At 62.5% G+C, this 21,662-nt stretch overlaps 1 protein-coding gene across 2 annotated transcripts in view; it reads right to left on the bottom strand.

Moving 5' to 3' along the window:
• CEMIP (cell migration inducing hyaluronidase 1) overlaps positions 1-21,662 on the bottom strand; it is a 124,999-nt gene that overhangs the window by 41,598 nt on the left and 61,739 nt on the right. The window contains exons 3-9 of one of the 2 annotated variants that reach the window (XM_047846648.1): positions 11,858-14,003; positions 11,127-11,221; positions 7,196-7,345; positions 6,565-6,703; positions 5,687-5,923; positions 3,066-3,245; positions 543-613 (exon numbers count right to left, since the gene is read on the bottom strand). In XM_047846648.1, the coding sequence (XP_047702604.1) occupies positions 543-613; positions 3,066-3,245; positions 5,687-5,923; positions 6,565-6,703; positions 7,196-7,345; positions 11,127-11,205 (856 nt within the window). In that variant the 5' untranslated portion in view covers positions 11,206-11,221; positions 11,858-14,003. Of the gene's footprint in view, positions 1-542; positions 614-3,065; positions 3,246-5,686; positions 5,924-6,564; positions 6,704-7,195; positions 7,346-11,126; positions 11,423-11,857; positions 14,004-21,662 lie in introns of those variants that run through there. The other variant, XM_047846649.1, reaches the window with a different exon arrangement.

A 21,662-nucleotide genomic window follows, 5' to 3' on the forward strand; every position in this document is an offset into this window, starting at 1 on the left:
CTCCCGGGGATGACCTCGCGGTTCATGAGCTCGAGCCCCGCGTTAGGCTCTCTGCTGCCAGCGCCGAGCCTGTTTTGCGCGTGAGCTCTCGCTCACAAGTAAATAAGCATTAAAACAAATAAAAGCTTGATTCCGGTGTTCCGGCAAATCTATATCTCGGAGGCTCGTAATTTCTCATGTGAATTCCCGTCTAAGATTAGAACAGTGCCTTCCGCAGACTTCTCCGGGCAGAGGAGGCCCCCCTGGGTGGTAAAGGCCCATCCATACACTCTTTTTAGCTCCAAAGACTATCTCTGCTGGATTGTCCCAGCTCCCGCCTGTCCTAGGTCACTCATTTCGAATTAAGTCAGCGACCACCTCTTTGCAAATACGTTAAATATTATCTCCGTGATCGGCTTTTGCCGCTTTGGCGTGACACGGTCGGGACGAAGGGTGTTGAAGGGGGCTCCGCGATGCTCGGAGGGAAGAGGGGGGGTTCGGAAAGGGCCCCGTGTTCAGAGGGACGCCGGCGGGGATGCAGCCTCTTGCCAACTATTTATTACCGTGATATTCAATGTGGTCTTCGACGGAAGAAGAGGGATTTCCTTTCACAGTTAGGAAACTCCAAGGGTGTCTGCAAAAACCAACAAGCAAAAGTCAAGTTCTTCGCACGTCTCAACCTGTAGCGGAGGCACAGCCCAGACAGACTGCCACCAGCGGGCAGCCCTCCCCGCCGTTCAGGGGCGATCGGCCCCCTGGCGGGGCTGCCCGGCTCCGGAGAACAGGGGCCTTTCTCTGCCAGCGCTGGGCTTCCTCGCCACCTGGCTCGCCCGCTGTTGGCTCGCCCCGAGCGTCGTCAACCCCGCTCTGGCAGGAGCCCAGGTATGAATCACAAACAAACAAGCCCGCGGACCCACATGCCACCCGCCAGGCTCAGTTAGGTCCTGAAGCAAGCGCTCCGGTTCCTTTAGGAAAACAAGGACACAGGTTCCAAGGGAGAAAGGTTCTCTCCAGGCTGCCCAGGAGGTCAGCACGAGGGAGACCCCGGCGGGCCTGTGCCCCGGCTGCCCCGGGAGCCGCACTGGCTTCGGGGAAGGAGGAGACGCGTCTCGCTCCCCACGGGGGACGGAGGAGGAAGAGAGTTCCTCCCCCGAAGCGTGCTGTAAGGCGGGAAGGCTTTCTTACCCATTTCTGTCTCCCTCCCGCCCCGATGCCTGCTACAGCCTGAGATGCCGATAGATTACGGCACTCGAGAGCTTTCGTTCTTTTTGTTTTGAGCCTTCATGTCGGACAGGGAGCCTTCATTCACGCCGGGGATCTGACTGGGTCACTCTCTTGCTCGGGTCCCTTCAGTGGCTCCCCGTTGCCCTTCAGGTGAAATCCACACGCCTTGGCACAGCGCGGAAGCTCGTCCCCTGCCCACCTCCTCAGCCCCCCCTCTGTCCCCTCCCGCCCTAACCCTCTTCTGCCGCCTGTGCGCTCCCCCCGCCCCCGGCCTCTGCACCTGCAGTCTCTCGTGGGGAGTCCGCGTGTCCTCACCCTCACCTGCAGCGCGGCCCAGCCTCTTGCTCACGCGTCCCTGCCACGTCCCTTTCCACGCCTGCCTTCCCGCGAGAGCTCAGCACACTTCGTCAGGCCCAGAGCCTCGGGCCGGCATCTGCCCGATAACTACGGCCCCGGGTCCCAGTTCTATGCTTTTAGAGGTTTTGAGCTTGCCCCTCACAGTGCGTCTGTGCAAACGAGGGGGGAGAACGGAACCCCGCCTGCCTGGGTCCCGGGCCCGGGGGATCGGCCGTGACAGAACGTGACCAAGCATCCCCCCCCCGCCCCTTCCGGTGGCTTTGTTCATCAGGAGACACGTTATTTGAATCCTTATTCTGTGCCAGAGGCGATGGCAAATATTTCGCTCCTGTTGTCACATCTAATCCCTCCCAACGGTCCTTTGAGACGGCTCCCAACGTATCCCACTGTACGGATGCAGGAACCGTGCAGAGAAAGAACGAGTCACTTCCTGCAGCCACAGCTACCAGGAGGTGCAAATTCAGGCCAAATCAGAGGCCCGACGGTGGGCCCTCAGCTGTTACCTTCTTCTGCCGAGGCCCTAAGAGCCCAGTCCCCTGGTGGACAGCTCTCACGTGACAAATCAAGAAACTGGCCTTCTGGCTTATTAACAAGGGGATGGGAGCCCCCTCGGCTTCTGCTAACAAAGGAGCCTCGAGAAACCAAGGTGTGCTCGTCATCTCGGACTACTTGAGCTCCTGTCCAGGCCCTTCTAGAAGAAACAGCCCCTGGGCTGTCAGGGAATCACCCCGGAGCCCGGAGCATGCCCCGAGCCCCCACCCCTGCCTTGCCCGGGAATCTCTGTCCAGCCCATAAAACGGGGGTGGGGGTGGGGGTGGGGGGAAGTGCTCTGCCGTCCCCGATCCTGCTCCCGGATCTGCAGAGCTGAAGGGAGGGCCCCCCCTATCTTCCAGCAGCCACAGGATGGATAACCTCAACCCCAACATCCCACCGCGCTGAGGTCGGATCCAATGTGATAAAAAGGTGTGGCTACTGTGGGGCAAACGGCTTCCTCTCGGGGCCAATGCGTGTGCCCCAACGTCAGGCATGAAGCTTATAACCCGAGACAAAGCAGACCACGGTGGAGCACAACCCAGGGGCCCTCCTCCCCGGGCGCGCGGCCGGGCAGGGACACTTTATGTCTGCCAGTCCCCGGAGGGGGCAGGGACAGGGGCCGGAGGGGGCCGGGCAGGGACACAGATGTCTGCCAGCCCCCGAGGCACGCGATGACCCCTTGGCCAAAGAAAGGGAAGGCGCAGCGAGCTGTGCGGACGTCCAGCTCGTATTTTGTAAGTGGCTGAATGAAACGGACGAGCCCGTGCAAGGAAAGACCGCTGCGTTTTAAGAAGGGAAGAAGCTTTTGCAAGAAAAGCTTGCTCAGACTTGCCCGGTGCAGACGGGCGATTGCCCGCCACTCCCCAGGCCGGCACTGGGGGGCGGCGTGCCGTGGGGAAGGGACAGAGGCTAGGGTAAGCTGCGGGGCTGCCCTGGTGTCCCGGCGGAGGCGACGGCCCTGACCGCGGTACCTGAATCCAAGGTGCAGGAAGTGTTTGCTGCCCAGCTTCGTCATGGCCTTCCTGGCCGCATCATCCAGGTTCCGGGACCCCTCGTCGTTCACTGCCACCGAAAGGATCCTGCCCGCGGGCACCGCGTTCAAGTACTGGACCAGGCGTTCACTCTCCTTCTTGGATCTGTAGGTGTCAAACCTAAAAAGGTCGGAGGTGGGGGGTTAATAGTCCTGACAGCAGCCCCTGCAAAGAGACGTCTGAGCTCACGGTTGTGTTACAACCACCAACACGCCATCCAGAGCCCCCCGCGGGCTGTGAGCTTTCAAGAAAGTCGCCTCTGTGCCAGCAAACGCCAATCTTCCCGACCTTGACAAAGGTCACCCGGTCCCGCACAGAAAATACCCAGGAAGCGTGACTTCAAACAAACATCTGTACCACCGGGGGTGCGCATTTACAGGGAAAAGACACAATTTCGTAACGACCCCCATGGAACTCTAAAGATTTGGTGCAATGACAACAAAAATGCCCAAAGAATGCGTCTTGGGAATTAACAAGCGAAACTGCTCTAAAGCGGATCTAGGAGCGTCTGGGGGGCTCAGTCGGTTGAGCGTCCGACTTCAGCCAGGTCACGATCTCGCGGTTCGTGGGATCGAGCCCCGCGTCGGGCTCTGCGCTGACAGCTCGGAGCCTGGAGCCTGCTTCCGATTCTGGGTCTCCCTCTCTCTCTGCCCCTCCCCGGCCCATGCTTGCTCTCTCTCGAAAATAAATAAACACATAAAAAAAGGTGTTTTTTTTAACGGATCTAGAAAAATGAGCTGGCATGAAGACCAAGATTTGGGGAAAGAAAAATGGTGGTGGTCACGGGGGTGGGGCCGGCTGGCTAGGTGCTCCTGAGCCCTCAGACTGGACAGCAAGTGTCTATGCAGCTGGCGGGTCCGGGCCCGGGCTGCTCATTCCCCGCCCCCCCCCCCCCCCGCCCCCGGCTTTGAGCCGGGCCAACCTCAGTGCCACAACCACACCGCACGTCTTCACACGCCCTTCCTCACCTCCCCCTGCCTGATTGCACGCTTACCGCCTGTCAAGGGCGGACCTACATTCTTCTCCCTCCCGGAACCTTCTCAGATGGCAGCTAGTAGCTCCTGTGTGCGGGCGTGTGTCGTGTTGGCGACCCTCTTCACTCACACACCTCCGGCCGCCGGGTTCTCGAAGCCACACACACGCATACTTTAACCAAAGGAGATTCGGCCGAGCAGCCGTTCCATCTTGGGAACCTGAACCCCAGCTGCCAGGGTGGCTTCCCACGGACCGCCCAGCCCCGGGGCACCCGCGGAAGTCGCCCAGGGTCAAGGGTCTGGGCAGACCCGGGTTTGAATCCGGCTCCGACACTCGCTGGCCTTGTGACGCAGCACACGGAGCCCACGGGGCCTCAGCCTTTCCCTCTGTACGACGTGGATGACCACAGAACCTACTCGGGGGGTTGATGATACAGATGGCTGGTCACCGCGGTTAACTCGTTTTGCACAAAGCCCAATGAACGTCACTGGTGTTCACCGCAGGGCAAGGGGGGTCGTCCTGCATATTCCTGCCCAACGTGCCCTCTGTCCCCACGGCCCCCTGCTCCCTGTGTCCCCGTGACCCCTGCTCCCGGCTCCCTGCTCTTCGCGCCCTGGTTCTTGTGGAGCCCGCGCCCCCTGCGTCCAGCAGCAGCAGGACGGCTCGGGGTCTGCCCGCCTGCCCCAGCCGAGTCCTTCCTGGGGGGTCCTCCCCTCCGAGTGCCCTGGGACAGCCTCTGCAGACTCTGCTCACACCCGAGCGGGGAAGGGGTGGGGCGGGAGGAAGCGGAGACTTGCCCTCCCTGCCTCTTGGGCATCTCTCGAGTGCTTCCATTTGCACTGCCGTAGCTTCTGCCCGAGTCCCGGCCGGCGGCCCCTCTCAGGCCAGGCAGAAGCCTCCCGGCCACCTCTGCTCTCTTTCCTTCTGTCTCCACCATCCATCCATTCTCTACTCGGCAGCCAGAACGTTCCTTTCATCAGATCAGACCCTTCTTAAAACCCTCCAGGGGCTTCACGTCCCACTTAGAATAAAACCCGACTCCTTACGGTGCCCCGCGAGGTCCCGCACCTGCCCCTGCCCCAAACCCGGACATTACTGTGTCCCAGTGCCATTGCTCTGCACCCCTCCGCCTCTCTGCTGGCCCTTCCGGGTTTCCATCATGACCCCCTCACCACTGGCCCTTTGCACTTGCCGCCGTCTCAAATACTCTCTCCCCGACTCATGTTCACCCCGCAGTTCTCCACTCAAATGTTGCTCCTTGAGGCTGGCCTTCCCTGGCTGACGCCACGTGGGCTTCCCCGGTCACTTTCTGCCTCTTCGCTGTGTCTTTTCTCCCTAATCACCAACGATCGCAATCTGGAACGATGTCGTGTGTACGTGCGTGTGCGTCTGCCCGTTCCCGCTAATTCTCTTCTGTAGGCAGATGCCCGGGGTGGGGGGAGGGACGAAACTCCTGGAGGTGAGGGCTTCTGGCTGGCCGGCTCCCTGCCGTATCTCAGCGCCTGGACCAGCATCTGGCTACGGCCCAGGCTCAGTGAACGTCTGTGGAACGAAGGGCTGCGTGTTCACGTGAAGGCAGACCTTACCGGTCGGAGTGGATGACAGTCGCCGATTTGGGGTCGATGGTATGCACGATGACTCCACGGTGACCCCAGCTCCTTTCGAAAAAGTAGCCCCCCTCCTGCATGCCGCCTGGGTGAAGGGTTTTGTTCAGAAACGTCCAGGAGACCTTCTTCTGTCCGTGTAGCTCAAGGACGCCTCCTCTGCCGACCCCGATGTACTTGAGGCCAAAGTAGGGGTCCGGCTGGATGCCTTCGTCGGCCCTGCGGGAGAAAACAGCTGCCCAAAGTCAGCCGACGCCCCACGGGACACGGAACCCAGAGGGGACCTCGCCGCTCCCTCCCTGACCGCCGGAGAACCGGTCACACGCGGGGACTTGGGAGGCCGGCAGCAAGGGCGTCACCGACCAGATCTTCCTAAGCCAGACGGAAATGCGGCCGAAAGGCCAAGCCAAAGCCCTTATCATGAGTTTGTACGTTGCTGCTTCGTTCCGGGCCTGACTGTGCTACACTCCGGTCCACGTCAGAGGCCCTACACGGTGCACACGGACCTCTGTGTATTTCTGGCCACCACTTCTGAGAACTCTCAGTTGGCTAGAGGCCGGCACCGTGTGGAAATTTGCTTTATCGTGTCTGTCCTAACCCGTTGAATAAACACCCCCAGAGGCCCCTTGAGCCTTGACGTGACAGAAAGGCAGCTGGCGTCCCCTCGGCGTGGACCCACAAGAAACACATCACCGCCTCCAGCTCGGCCCAGTGGCCCACGTCTGTGTTGCTCGTGGTTCCGCCTGGCGGGCTGTGACCATGGTCCCCGTCCCGCCATCCCGCCTCCCTCCCGCCTTTGGAAGGCCTCCTTCCCGTCAGATCCAAGAGGAGCATTTGACCCGCGGAAGCTGACCGCCCACCTGCCGTACAGAACGATGCTGAAGTTGCCCTGGTAAGGGCAGAGGGCGCTCCCCGCGTGCAGCTCCCCTCCGTTGTCAACCAGGATGTGCCGGGTACGCAGGACGATCGCCTCGTCTTGGTCCTTAATGACCAGCTTTCCTGAGGAGGCGGGCAGGGGTGGGGTTGACGAAGACGCGTGTTAGCGGGGAGGCCGTAGGGGGAGCCGCGGGCCGACCCGCCAAGCCCCCGCCTCGGCCAGACGGGCAAGAAGGCGGGTCTGTCCCGGGACTCCCACCCTTCCCGCGCTCACTACCGGCTTCTCCTCTCCCCTCTCACCCTGCGATGCGGGGCCACCGCCTGCCGGCTTGCACCCGCCGCCGTGCGCGCCGTGCTCAACGGGGAGCGTCTGGCGGCGTGACCGGCCGGCACGCTCCGAGCGCCAGCGAGAGCCTCCCTCTACGCTTCCTCCGCCAAGACTCGGACCGCTGACGGGCTGCTCCTAAGCGCCCAGAGCGGATGGCGTCACGACCCACCAGACGCTCTGACCCGAACCCAGGGCCCGTGACCGTCATTCTGCCCGTCCGGACCCCCGGCCGCCTGCTGGGCTCCGAGGCCGCGGCCGGGAGGGAGGTCGGGGGGAGGCCGGCTTACCTCCCTCTGAGACGTGGATGGAGTTCACCGTGGCAGAAGACGTGAGCAGCAGTGTCCTGCCCCGGCCGATGTGCACGCGGTGGCCCGGGTCGTGGCCAGGGCTCCAGGGCTGCAGCTCAGGGCTCCGGTCGGGGCACTCGGCCGCCACTGCTAAGGACAGAGGGGCGTCACTGCTTCCACCCACCCCCCTCACCAAGCAAAGGCTCTGCCACGCGGGGGCCTCCCCCACCTTCACGGCTCTCGTGGCCCGAGCCGCATAGGCGCAGGAGCCCTGGGGTCCATCCCCACGTCTTTACTACAGTCCATCCCATCTGTCCACAGGTCACTTCCTTTCTCCGGGATCAGTCTCTCCGTTTACAAAACGGAGGGCGTGGCAGATGATTCTTTAAGACATTCCCGGACCCGAAGCTAGGTAATGATCTGCCCAGAGTTCTTGCAATCCAAGAGAGTCCTCCCTCTGGAAAGTGGCGCTCTGAGAGTTAAGGAAGCCCCCTCCCTTTCCGCGCGAGACTCTGACTTTAGTTAATTTTCTAGCTCTGCTCCCCTGGAAACCCAAGAGGGGATGGTATTATATCGTAAACCGGGTCACCAAGCAACGTTGCTTCGAACAAAAGCGACCCCTTATCAGTGAGCGGCATCTAAATGGGTCAGAACTGTGCGTAATTTGTTCTCTCTCCCTGGCGGAGTCGTCTCCCTGCAGGGTCCCCCCTGGGCGCGGTGACTCCTGGAGCCCGGCACGTCTCCTGCGGGGACCCAGCAAGTCACGTCTATGCAGTTGTCGTGACGGATCGCCACGGTCCTTTTTAAAAGAGAATAATTTGGAAAAAAAGGTGCCAATATTTAACAACACGTTGTTTATATACTAGTATGTTCTGTGGAACAGATGTTATTGTCAGAGTTGAGAGAGAGAGAGAGAGAGAGCGGCTCTGCAGGCCCGAGGCCCCCAGCCAGGGCAGCTCCCACACCTGGCCCCAGCTGCCACCTGGGGAACCACACAGGGTGGCTTCTGGAAAGCCACGTGGCACGCAGCCAGGACGTCCCCGGGCAAGAGAAACACACGCCTCGCGCCCGCGCCGACGGCGGCCTGTGTTTTCACCCTGCACCCTCCTCAGGGACCTGACGCCGAGCGCGGCCTGTGGCGGCCTCGGGGTCGGCATGTTTAGCTGAACGAGGGCCCCGTGGGGGGCGCTGGGGAGGCGCGTGTCCCCGGCCCCAGCGGGAGCACCGGGAGCAGCCCCCTGGCCATCTGGAAGAATCTCCCCGCAGCGAGGAAAAATCCAGAAGGAAAGTGGTAGGAAGACCAAACGAGAAGGGCTTGTGTCCGAGAAAAAGCCCTCATGCCTTCCTCTCCTCCGTGCCCAGAGGTTGCTACGTACGAGGGTTGGGGGATGTGGGGGCTGGAGAGGCAGGAGGGTGGGGTGCAGGTGCCAGGAGGAGGTCGGAAGGGACGGACGCGAGCTCCCGGCTCAGGCTTCGAGGAGGACGGTTGTGTCTCTTGAGCAAAGCGCGTGCAGGGAACGAAGTCCACGACGGGGGGCCGTGACCCCAGGAGGGATTCAGTAGGATCCCCAGCATGTCGGTCCAAAGTGTCGCTTTACTTCCGTCCCGTTATCTCTGGGATGAGAGCGTCTGCCCCGCATCTACGCGTCCCCAGACAGCTGGGAGGGGGGGTGCCGGATACGGACCCCCAAACCCACATCACCTGCTCCTCTTTGTGCATCTGAAGGCAGTAACCGGCCCTCTGTCCTCTGCCAGGCAGCCCGATGCGGGCTGGCCGAGCCGTGTCCCCACCCGCCCGGCCCCGGCCCGCCAGCACCCCCCTTCCGCCCGCCATCCGCTCCGTCGTCAGCGCGAATCCGGGCTCCGGATCTCCTCCACCGAGCACAGAATTCCACGCTGTTTGGAAAGCACCTCTCCCAGCTGCTGGAAACCCCCAGGGGCTCCAGCAGTGGTGACAAAGTGAACACTAGGGTGCTTGCTCATCGCTGGAGTCTCCGGAGCCTCCAGCAGGCACTGCTCTGCCTCAGCATTTAGCAGCCGAGAGTCCCGGGGGCCCAGACGAGAGCCCCCGTGGGTCAGTGCTCACGCCTGGGCTTGTCTTTGACTGGGTCACGTGCCTGGCTGGCTTCCAGCAGAGGCCAGAGGCCCCGGGCTGCCCTCCACCCAGTTCTGGACCCGGAGTATCCGTTTCCAAGGAGGCGTCCCCGCAGCACGCGGAGGACACGTGTGGCCCGTGGCGAGCCACGCGGTGCAGGCCTGGCACCAAGAGCTCGCTGAGAAGGAGTCCCTTCGACCGCACGGGACACAGCCTCAGGGCCTCGCCATCCACATCTCCCAGGACGAGCCCGATGGCCCCTTTACTCCCCAGACACACGCGTGGCACCAGACATCACGTCTGGATCTGGAAGTGGTCAGCCTGAGCCCACGGGCCCTCAGGGGAGTGCAGGTCCCAGGGCACCCGCGGCTCTGGCCCCACAGCGGAAGCTCGGCGGTCACCAGACGGATTCTTTCCTTACAGCTGGATGCTTGCACCCGGGGACGGCCCGTCTCGGTGGGTTTTCGTCTGTGTGAGCTCACCAGTGGCTGGAAACGGTCGGCGCCTTGGCTGGACTGTCTCCGCAGCAAGCACCCTCCCCGGGAGGGGCCGCGGGAGCAGGAAGGAGGGTAGAGGGGGGAGGGATGTGAACGCAAGGCCCACCCGCTCGGGGCGCGAACGGCAAGACGTCAGGGAGAAGGAGACGCGTGGACCAGGGGCAACCAGAGGCACGGCCGGCTTTCCGGGGGTTTAGACCCACACCCAGAGTGAGGAGGAGAGGAGACACCCAGGGCGCGGGAGGACAGCACCCCGCAGGGCCGCCCCAGGGCCCCGAGGCGGGCCCTCCTACGAGCGAACCGGAACCCCCTTCCTGGCCTGGAGCTGCTGCCCCTCGGTGTTTATGAGGGGCGAACACGACGGAAGAAGGAAGGAACGATATTCCAGCAATGCTGACAACTGTTTCGTCGAGAGCGAAAACGTCTGAAAGGCTGCGCGAGGGGCCGCGTGGAAGGAATGTCGCTCGTGATGGTTACAGAGGCCCTCCATCCCTCCGTGGGTTGAAGAAAACAAAACATAACCTAAGTTCCTTTATTCTTCTCGTAGGAAAGCATCCGGCTATTAGCGACAGCAGCATTTTAAAAACCAGGGCGGCTGACGGTTGGCGTTATGACCGCCAGCCCCGGGCTCGACCTTGTCTCCCATCTTCTGCCTCCTTCGACCCCGAGTCCGGCTCACGCGGTGGCTGCTTCTTGCCGGCCCTGCAAACCGGCCTGGAGCTTCGGTGGTTCTTAGAAAATCATCCAAACAGCAAGGTGACATCGAGATCAGAGCAGCGACCCTGAGCAGAGCGGCGCAAGGTGCCCGAAGCTTCCCCGAGCCTGGGATGGCGAAGGGAGAAGGGGACGAAGAGCTCAGGTGAGGGGTGGCGAGCTGGCTCCCAGAGGTGTGGCCTTCCTCCGGCCCCCGAGGTGCTTTGCCAAGTTTGAATTAGTCGTCGACGCTTGACACGAAGAATTTTACGGAAAAATCTATGCTTCTGGCTTCTCTGAGCAACCCGTGAGCTCCCACCTTCACGCGTGACAGCAGATTGGCCAGATCTGAGGCGCGGGGGTCCCTCTCGAGGAGTGTGAACGGCCCAGGCGGCCACGGTGCCCACGCGGCCCCCCACACTGCTCCGCGTCTCGTCCTTGGCTCCCGCAGATGCTGGGTTTGGAGCCCCTGGGGCCGATTCAGCCCCTTGATTGTGTGGACGACAAAACCCGGGCCCGGGGTGAGACTCACCCGGGAAGGGGCGGGTCAGCAGGGACCGGCTGGAGCCCAGCCACCCCGCCCCCCTGCCCCGCGGCTGCCTCCCACCGAGGCGCGCGGCAGTCCCACGGCTTTGTGGCGACTCACCTGCGGACGCGGCCAGGGTGAGCCAGCTGAGTGTCAGCATCGCCTGGAAGGTGCCGTCCTGCCCGCTGGCGGCTCCCATCCTGGCCGCGCGCTCCCTGAAACCGAAGTGGGCGAGTGAGACCCGGGAGCTGGGCGGGCCGGAGTCAGAGAGGCGGCAGATGCGCGCGCGCACACACACACACACACACACACGGGGCCACCTGCACACACAGCACAGCGCCCCAGCCAGTGCACAGGCCTCAGCCGCCCCGACTCGGGGCCGGGCAGACCAGGGCACGCGAGCCCTGTCACCGTCCCGCCCGTGTCCTGCAGCTCAGAGACCCGGTGATGGATGGAATTTCATCCTCGGAGCTCGAGCTCCCTCTCCTCCAGAATGAAGCTTTCTTTTCTTAAGTTCAGAAGCAGAGAAAACAAAAAATACCCCCCCCCCCCCCCCACACACACACTGAACGTGAGCTGGGAATCAGATGCCATGAACGTGCTGTGTGATCTCAGTGTTTTTGATTGACCTCTCTGGGCCTCAGATTCCTAACCTGGAAAATGAGGGTGTGGGCTGGCCGATTTCTAAGCTTCACTCCTTTTTTATCAGTCCGTGCTTCTAAAGCAAGTCTTGGTGATAATATTGAAACCCTGACTAAGATGCCTGTGTGTTATAAACCCTCTGTATGGTACCTGCCCGAAGGAAGGTGAGGCAGACAGAGACAATCGTCCCCTGGCGGTTCCCTCCTTACCTGGTAAACGAACCCCTGACTTTGACCTGGGCGTATGGCCAGCCAGTCTCAAGGCGACCTCTTCCAGACTCTCTTACATTTAGTCGTGGCCTTGGAACGGAGCTCTGGCCAACACAGCCCCAGTGCGGTGTGCGAATTCCAGGAAATGCCCTTGAGGGAAGATAAGAGGACCTTCCTCCCTCCTCCCTCCTTCCTTCCTGCTAACTCGAAGGTGGATATGATGGCTGGACCTTCTGGCTACATAGTGCCAGCCATGCGGAGGGTGGCAAAGCAAATCTAGGGGAACATCTAGGCCCTGCCCCTGTGGAGGCCTCGACAGCCCTAGACCATGGGTTTATTTTTATGGGAGAGAGAATTAAATTTCTATGTTGTTAAACTTCCGTTTCGTTAAAGCTGCTTCACTTTTTTCCTTTTTACTCATATGGACGGTGAATATGGGACTCTGTCTAGAAAAGCCTCAAGATAGGAACTGTAAAAAGAAGATACCAGACTCCCCCTGCAGACCAGAATGCACCTGTTAGAGGATGCTTGCTTGTCCTCAGGCCCCATGCGGCCCACACCGAGGGCTCACACTGGGCCTGGGGGGCGACCAGCGCCGGCTTCCCTGCCGGGGGCCCCAGGTCCTGTCCCGAGCCAGACGGAGGCTGTGCCCAGGCACTCACTGACGGAGGGGCCCGAATCCCAATCACCCAACACAGGCTCCTCCCCTTGAACTCGCTCAGGGACAAGTCTGACCGACCCCGGCCTGTGGGCTCCAGGTGAAGCGCTTTGGGGGAACTCGGGGAGTCGGGCAGGCAGGAGGGTCCGAGGCGGAGCCCCCTGCCCTCTGCCTGGCCGTCCCTCGCAGGCGTGCGGGGAGCTGAGGTGGGGGGAGGAGAAACCGATACTCTGAGATTCAATGCCCGCGGTTTCCTCCCAGCCCGGCCCAGGCCTGGTCTTCGAGAACAACGGGCTCATTCTAGTGCCTCAGCCGGCTGCTGGAGGGACGCATCTCGGCATCTGGGAATGGCGCCTTTCCCATGGTCCCAGAGGAGGAGTGTCTGCGCTAGAAAGGAGGGGGCCCCGGGGACGGGAGGGCTGCCTGGCCCTCCGGGGACGGCCACAGCCCCGTTCCAACTCTTCATCGGTTTAGAAAACCCAGAGGAAGCGTGCCGTCTGTTGCTGGGAAGGCCCAGGTCGTCGTGGGCTCCTCTGAAGGGGCCTGGACTTTGGGGCCATCGGCCGGGTGAAGGGAGGGGACAGGCACCAAGGCTGGTGGTGACGGGTATGGGAGGCAGTCTGGGTGCGGGCACCCCTTCTGGCCCAGCTGCCAGGGGCCCCTCAGGAAAGCGTCTCCTTCGGTGGCCTCGGATTTCCCGTGGGCAGAGTGGAAGTTTGCGTCCAGCTGTAGCTCTGACGTCTTCTGATCGCATCATAGTTCATTCCAAAGACCAAAGAAACAAAACAGAATCGCTTTCTGGATGGACGTGAAAACAATTCCACTTGGCGGTGGGGGGGGAATCGCGCTCAAAACCTCTTTTCCCCAACATTAAGGAGACCTGTGCCTTGTCTCTGTCTGACCACCGGAGGCATAGACGTCGTGCCCGGAGAGGGGAACCCCACATTGCTGGGGTCCGAGGGGCCTCTGCACTTCCTCTCTCTGCGGTGGCTGCGAACAGAGACCCCGAGAAGCATTCTGTTGAAGCAAAGCCCCAGACTTTCTCTGATCTCACTGGGGAATTCACCAACGGGCACAGCTTTCTCCGTGGGCCACTAAGAGCTCTCTGGCGACAAGAGCTGAGATTTGGCCTCTCCGGCTGGCCAGACTCGGTCTCGACCCGGCTCCCAGCTGCCAAAGACCCGGGGAGAGCGTGTTGGCCGATGGCGCTGGGGGTTTCCACAGGAGGCCGCTGGCCAGAGCTGGCCGACCGCTGCCCGATGGCCCCGAGCCGGCGATATCCTACTCCGTTTTCCAGAACAGGAGCGTTTCTGCCATCCTGCCGCTGCCCCGGCCTCTCGGGGTCGAGAAGAAGCGGCACCTAACCGGGAACGAGAGACGTGGCCTCCGTCTGCCTGGCCTCGCCGCCTCACGCACCGGCGGCCTGCATCTTGCCTCCTCCTCCAGGAGGCCTGGGCCGCAGCGGCCCCGGGGCCCAGCGCTTGTCACCTGCAGAGACAGGGCGCAGAGTGTTGTTCGAGTGTCCAGAGAAGCCCCCGGACAGTTGCTCAGCCCTCCCCAGAACAGCCTGGCCCCACGGGCCGAGAGACCCACCGCCCCGTGGGGCTGCGCAAGCCGGAATTCTCCAAGAGTACCGGATGCGGGCCCGGAGCAGCGGGAGAGGGTCACTTGAAGCTCTGCGGCAGGGGTGAGATGGGACCTGCCGGGCTCAGCCGTCTCCCCCTGTCAAACCCACACGAACCCGGACGAGGCTCGGCCCAGCAACCAGCAGGACAGCGTGGTCCGGAGTCCTCGGTCCCGGCCACGCAGCTGACCTCGGGGGAAGCGTCTGACCGCCTGGGGCTCCCTTTTTTTTTTAAATTTTGAATTTTTGTCTGTAAAACCTGAAATGATGCATCCCAAATGCCAAGGTCACTGTGGGATGGAGACGCTGCCAGGCCCGAGCTCCTAGCCCTGTGCCTGCCTGACCCGCGGCCAGCACCCCCACCCCGGTTGTGCGAGCCCCGGGCATCAGGACACACGGCTGCACAGGTGCTAGAACCAGGGAGAAGGCTCTGAGAACCTGCCACCGGCTGTGTGGCCCCAGACAAGCCACTCAACCTCTCTGTGCCTTACTCTTCCCGATTGTTGAACAGGCTCCTGCTACCCACGAGCAGGAGTTATTTCCGTGAGGATCAGCGGGACAGGCTATCTCTAAAGACGGCGGCTTACCACCGTGAGCGCCGGGGTCTTCCGCACAAAGGGAGGTAAGGAGACGGCCCCGGGGTCCAGAAGAACACGGCGCTCCCTCTTGGCCTCGCCTCGCAGAGTTCAGGGCAAATAGGTGACGTGGGCCCCGTGGGTCTGGACACTTCCCTTATAGTGACACGCGTGTAGACAGGCCACTCTTGTCCCTGCTGAGGCGGGGCGGGGGTTCTCTGGAACCAGCCCCACCCCCTGGATTCTCGTGGGTGCTTTGACTTCCTCTTTTACGCCCCACAGTGTTCACGAGTCTCAGCTGGGCTGAGCTGTGGCCCCCCCCCCCCCCCCCCCCGAGAGTCCTATGGTGACGTCTCACCCCTCCGGACCTCGGAATGCGACCGCATTTGGAGAGGGAGCCTTTCAAGAGGGGATTAAGATAATATGAGGTCCCCAGGGTGGCTCCTGAGTCGGCATGACTGGTGTCCGTGTAAGAAGAGGGTGTTAGGATCACAGACACGGAAGGAGGGGAGAGCAGGTGCAGACAGGGGAGGAAGACGGCTGTCGACACACTAAAGAGAGCGGCCTCGGAGGACAGCAGCCGTGCTCTGAACAGTGAAGCCGCCCTGTCTGTGGCCCCAGCAAACGACGCCGTGTCCCCGAGCGAGTTCGTCTTCCCAGGCCTTCGGCCTCCCGTCCGCAGCGATGACACCAAGAGTCCCGGCAAACGCCAGCGTAGCTTTTACGAGGCTCCGGGCACCGCTTTAGGCCCCGGCCACACGTCGACCGATCTGCTCTTCTGCAGCTGGGGGGCACGGTCATCCCTCGACACGGATGGGGAACTGAGGTACAGAGCACGCAACTTGCCCGAGGCACGCAGCCAGCAGGTAGCAAAGCCCAAAGCCTGCTCCCTCCTCCAGAAAGGGCGTTTCCAGCTCCCAAAGATTAAACGGTTTGCGGTCTCGTCTCAAACTCCGAGAACGTAGAAGCCGGAGGGAAAGTCGGTGCTTCTCAAACTCCGTGCACACATGAACCCCCCCGGGGAGCTGACTCAAAGGCAGACCCCGACTCGTCGGAGCAGGGCGGGGTGGGGGGTCCTCTGAGGGCTACGGAGGCAGCAGGCGGTGACACAGTCAGGTCTGAACCTGGCAGGTCTGGCCCCAAGGACATGTCCTGTAACGCAGGACCACACCCCTGTCCTCCAGCCGGGCCTCCCACGAGCAGCAAAGGTCGGATTCAAGCCACCTCTCTGCCTCTCGCTACGGGTCAGTGATCTGGAAATCACAGCGCCCAACGCCCCCCGCCCCCAAGGGAGAAGGAAGGGACAGGGGACAGGGCAGCCCACGCACCTTCCGGACCACAGGTGAACACGGGAGGAGCCCCCGCCCCCGCCCCGGCAGCCTGGGCCCCTTCTCGAATGCTGTGCGAAGGACCCCGGGGACAGGGAGCCCTGCCTGGCCTCCTCAGAGAGAGGCACTCACAAGACCCGTCGCTCCTGCACACCAGCGTCTCCCGGGGCTGCTTCGAGGACCAGCCCCTCCCCCAGGAAGCACACCCGCCCAGTCGGTTCTCACCGCCGCAAAGACCGAAAACATTCCAAGGAGACCCGCGACCTCACAAAGCCCGGCCTCCTCTCCGGAAACCGGGCTCCCGCGTCCTCCAACCGGCCACGTCGCGTCGGGCTCGAACCACGTAGGAGCAGACATGGCACGAGACCCGCTCCGGCCGGCCCGTGCGTGCGTGCGCGCGTGAGTCACGGGGGACTTGTTAAAACACGGGTTCTGACCCGGCAGGTCTGGGGTGGGGCGTGAGTCTGCGCTTCCGAGCGGCTCCCGGGGGAGCCTGGACCGCCGGGCCGGGCCGCGCCCTGAGCCGCCAGGATCTCCTCATTCACAGATGGGCAAAGCGAGGCCCGTCGAGCCAGAGACGGTTGCCCGCGTTGCTCAGGAGAAGCGAATGGAAATCTGAACCAGCATCTGAGAGGAGAATTTCTGCCCGACTCTAACTCATGGGACCCCTGCCTGTCCCTTCCTTGGCTGGGCGGAGGCGGGGGGCGGGGAGGGACACAGAGGGGAGGGGGGCCCATCCGGTCCTGCCCCTGTTCCAACCTGGCATCACTTTATGTCACAGTTTGGGGAGTAGACACGTGCCTTTCCCGACGCCCTTGACACGCCCAGACTCTTAAATGATCTTCCCCAAACAAAACACCTCCTTTGATGCGGGAAATCCCCTCTGGGGAGCCAAGCAGGAGAGATGGGGGGGGGGGGTTCCACGGATCAGAGAGATTCGCACCAAGGCTCCCCCAGCCCCGAGCGCTTGGGGTCCTGCCGTGCCACCGAACCCAAGCCCCTCATCACGCCGCCAAAGCAGCGCCCGTGATCCCCGGTCCCATCACACGTGCCACAGGCACCGAAATCGGAACCAGGAGCACGGCCCTCGCAGCAAACCGGACGCAGACACGACGATGTTTCCTAACGAAGAAGTGGCTCCTAACGACTTGCGGCAGCTTAACCCCTGGAGTGAACCATTAGCTACAAGGATAGATCTACCTCTCCTCTTCGTTTCCAGCTCCTCTGCCCGACTCCCAGCCGCTAGGCACATGTGGCTATGCAAACCTGCATTTACAATCAGGTAGGGCCGCCTGGGTGGCCCAGTCGGTTAGGCATCCGACTCTCGGTTTCGGCTCAGGTCACGATCTCGCGGTTCGTGAGTTCGAGCCCCGCGTCGGGCTCTGTGCTGACTGCGCAGAGTCTGCTTGGGATTCTCTCTCTCTCTCTCTCTCTCTCTCTCTCTCTCTCTCCCTCTCTCTGCGCCACCCCACCCCCCGGCTCACACTGCCTCTCTCTCAAAATAAACTTAAAAAAATTTTTTTTAGTAAGAAAAGTAATTTAAAAAAACAGGCAAAACGAAACCCGCACATCCTCCGCCCTCCCAGGCACACGTGAAGTGCCCGGAAGCTCCTGGCTGCCAGTGGGAGCGCAGAGCGGAACCTTCCCGTCACCGCCGAACCCCGTGGGTCAGCCCCGGTTAGAGCCCCAGGATTCGCAGACCCTCTGAGTGAGCCGGGTTCCCCGACCAGGAGCGTCGGCCCCCCCCCATCTGGGGATCGCGGCAGCCTTGCCCTCCCCACCCCCACCCGCCGCCCCGCCCCGAATCAGAAGCTCCGGGTGGCCCAGCCATCTGTGTGTGAGCCCTCCCAGCGGGGCTCATGTGCGCTCACATCTGACCCCCCGTGAACCTCGTGAGTGTTTGACAGTGTGTTGGCTGAGCGCTAACCGTTCGGCCTGTGTCACCAGACGGATCCAAATTCGGGTCTCAGGTCGGCTGCTTAAGAGCCGGACGTGGCTGTTCACTTAAGGGTCTAAGCCTCAGCCCCACGGCTGTGAGGTCGGGGAAGCCACGGGAGGGGGTGGAGTGATGCACCCCACGGTGACTGAGCCACGATGGTCCGCCACTGGGAGTCTGTCCCCACCCTCGGGGCCCGGCTCCCGCCGGCTGCGTGGGGCTGCCTCACGTACCAAGTGGGGCCTCTTCTACTGGTTAATGGGCCGCAATGGGTCATCCGTTAAGAGGCACCACTACACCAGAGACACTTTCTCAAAAGCTTGATGTGGGGGACGGCACAGGGAAGTCCCCCCCGCCCCACTCAGCGGTGGTTACGGTGGGGGAGGGAACACATGTGACACAGGGGGGCCCCACGCCGGGCCCCGGGCAGAGGTCGTGCCTGGACGGGGCCCCGATCAGTAGGCCATCTCAGCGGGAGGCGCAGGTGGTGGGTGGGGCTCCCGTCGGCCCCGGGGGCCCCGGGGCAGGCAGAGGAGGTGCCCTGGCAACAGCTCGGCTCCTGCTTTGCTCCGGGAGGCCCGGCGGCCCTCACACTGGGGCCGAGCGCACGCCCGGGAGAGGACAGGAGGCCAGACGAAAGGATGAGCCGAGACAGGGCTTAACCACACAACCCGGGATTCAGTTAGCGCTTCTAGCAGCTTCCATGCGGGGCCGGGGAGGGGGGATGTCAGGAGGCCCGTGCTCGGGGAGCAGGTCCCGTCTCCGTCCCCAGCCGGCTTCCCGCTAACTCCCTCCCGGGCTTGCACACATTCTGCCACCTTGACTCCAAGTCCGTCTCTCCCCCCCCTCCCCTGACCTCAAGCCCTTATCAGCTGCTTCTTCCTCGGCACCCTCAGCTTACTGACCCAGCCTTTCTTTAAGTTTTTTTTTTTTTAACGTTTATTTATTTTTGAGACAGAGAGAGACAGAGCATGAACGGGGGAGGGGCAGAGAGGGAGGGAGGCACAGAATGGGAAACGGGCTCCAGGCTCTGAGCCGTCCGCCCAGAGCCCGACGCGGGGCTCGAACTCACGGACCGCGAGATCCTGACCCGAGCCGAAGTCGGACGCCTGACCGACAGAGCCACCCGGGCGCCCCCGACCCAGCCTTTCTTTAAACTTCTCTCACCCGTGCCTGGGACTGACTGAATGATTCCCACTGGAAACTCGGGCTGCGGGCTCCTTGAGGGTAAGCCCGTTTTTCTTTTCCCACAGAACGGAGCTGGCCACGCAGCGGCCGCCCGGCAACCCCTGGGCGGTGGGTGCGTGTGTGTGCCGCGTGGCTGCCGAAGGAGCAAACGACTTGGCTATCTGACCGCGCGGCATCGTTGGACTCTGTCCAGTGCTCTCGAGAACACCGCGTGGGAGCCCGAAAGCAGCAACTGGAGACGTTTACACAAGCTACCACTTTCAAAATTATAACTCTCTTTTGAAGTCTCTTAAGTCATACCCTCAGTGGAGGAAAAGAGATGATCTTCCCTCTTGAGGATGCTTCTCTCCCCCCGGGGTCTTGAAGGAAGAGGGGACGTCACGTCCCTGCTGCAGGTGCCTTCTCCCCAGACTCAGAGTCCAAGGCCAGCGTGCCTCTGCTACGGTCAGGGCAGCGCTGGCTGCGGTGAGGGTCCTGGCCCGTCCTCTCCTGCTAAGCCCGGCACTTGCGGGGACGGAGGGATTGCACGCTCTAAAAGGGGACCTCCAGAGGCGCCTGGGTGGCTCAGTCGGTTGAGCGTCCGACTTTGGCTTCCATCATGATCTCACGGTTCATGGGTTCGAGCCCCGCATCGGGCTCTGTGCTGACAGCTCGGAGCCTGGAGCCTCTTTTGGATTCTGTGTCTCCCTCTCCCTCTGCCCCTCCCCCGCTCATGCTCTGTCTGTCTGTTTCTCTCTCTTTCAAAAAATAAACAAAACATTAAAGCAATAAAAGGTGACCCAAGTGTCCCCGGGTCCCTACCTCCAGTCCCCAGGCACCAGGTGCCCAGCACCTCCAAGCTCACTTACTCACGTGGGAAGTCTGGCCCCTTGCACGGCTCCTCTCTCCCTCTGGGTCTGTCTGGGACTCCTCGAGGGCACCTGCACGCGTCCACGAGCCAGCCCTGTCACTGTCCATGCAGCCAGTGCCCTGGGACGTCACGGCTATACCCCCGGGTCAGCCCTGCTGAGCTCCAAGTCTGCCCTCGCAGGCTGGGCCTTCCCCCGGGAGAAGAGCCTGTCACTGTGCCTCGGTGGCTGGCACATGGGGGTCCCCAGCACAGAGAACCGCCCGGCTAACTGAGACGGAGGGCCCGCACTCTATCACACACGCCCAGCCGGGTGATGGCTTCTCCCACTGTGGGACTCCTCTCCCAGCACCTCCTTGCTCCCCCCGCCCCCCGCATCGGAGCGTCTGTCTGGTCCGCAAAGCTCATCACGTGGCTCTACCCACCCCCCTCGGGGCCGGGTGAGCCTGAGCGGGGCGCAGCGGGAAGGCTCTCGTCCCCGGCGTGCCCCCCACAGACGTCAGAGCCCCTCGCCCCTCCAGGCGGGTGGCTGAAAGGTCAGACGATGCCCAGAACAGACTGATCGCAAAGCACAGTGACCTCAGAGGGAAGCTTCTCCCAGGGCTCTGAGTCAGAACCCGGAGCTTTCCAAGTCAGACCACCAGGCTGCACACCTTCCCGGCTGGCTGTGTGTCCTTCGCCGGCTGGCTGAGCGGCTAGGGCAATAAACACTTCATCAATTGTGTTTTTTAACCGAAAGTTCTAGCATCAGCAGCTGGCTGGGCATTTCTCCTGGCTTCGGGTCATATCATGTGTGCCTACTTATTTCTGAGGCTCCAGAAAGATCTTTGCAAAACGGCCCCTACCTTCTCATCACGTCCCGCCAGTGTGGCACCTGCTGAACCCCTCCCCCCGCCCCCAAGGGCATCGTGACAGCCCCTGCCGGCCCGTCCTCCATGCCGAGGGGGGCTCCCGCCTGAAAGGGGGCAGGAGGCCTCATTCCCACAAGCCGCTTTATTTCCAGGAGCACGAAATCAGTGCCAAAGAGACCGAAGGTGCGGGAGGTCAGGGGCAGCAGAGGGGAGGGGTGCGGGGTCCGGATCCTGAAGCACCCCCGGGGCAGGAGTTGGGACTTGGCCCTGCCACTTTGGCCCTGGCAGACGGGAGGAGCGGGGGACAGGAGGAGCCCACGTGTGGTTCATAAAGACGCTGCCGCCGGGGTGGGCCCGGCTGGGCGGGGTGGGGCCTCCAGCAGCAGCCGAGGCCTCCACCGCCAGAGTCGAATGAACCCCACACGCGTTTCGGGAGTGCCTACCGCATGACAACTCGGGAAAAGAGCTCGTCGCGGGTTCAGCTCGAGCTCAAAGTCCAGCAGTGGAGGCGCCCGGGTTAAACGAACAGCCAGCGTGTCCCGTACCGTTCGCGCTCCGCCCGGGGCCTTCGACGCTGACAGCGCAGCCTCCCGGGGCCACACACCAGGCGCCCTACGCAGACCGCGTGCGCCCCACGGACGACTGTCACCGTGACGCCAGCGCCCAGGGGGAAGGGGGGTGACATGGCAGGGTCTGCAGAGGCTGGCTTGCAGCTGAGTGCACGCCGGGGAAGGGAAGGTGTTCTCGAAACCGCGGAGCCCGGGACAACGTTAACTGCGACAGAGCGGTGTTCCGTGC

This window comes from Prionailurus viverrinus, unplaced genomic scaffold (assembly GCF_022837055.1).
Source record: "Prionailurus viverrinus isolate Anna unplaced genomic scaffold, UM_Priviv_1.0 scaffold_40, whole genome shotgun sequence".
Lineage (NCBI taxonomy): Eukaryota > Metazoa > Chordata > Mammalia > Carnivora > Felidae > Prionailurus > Prionailurus viverrinus.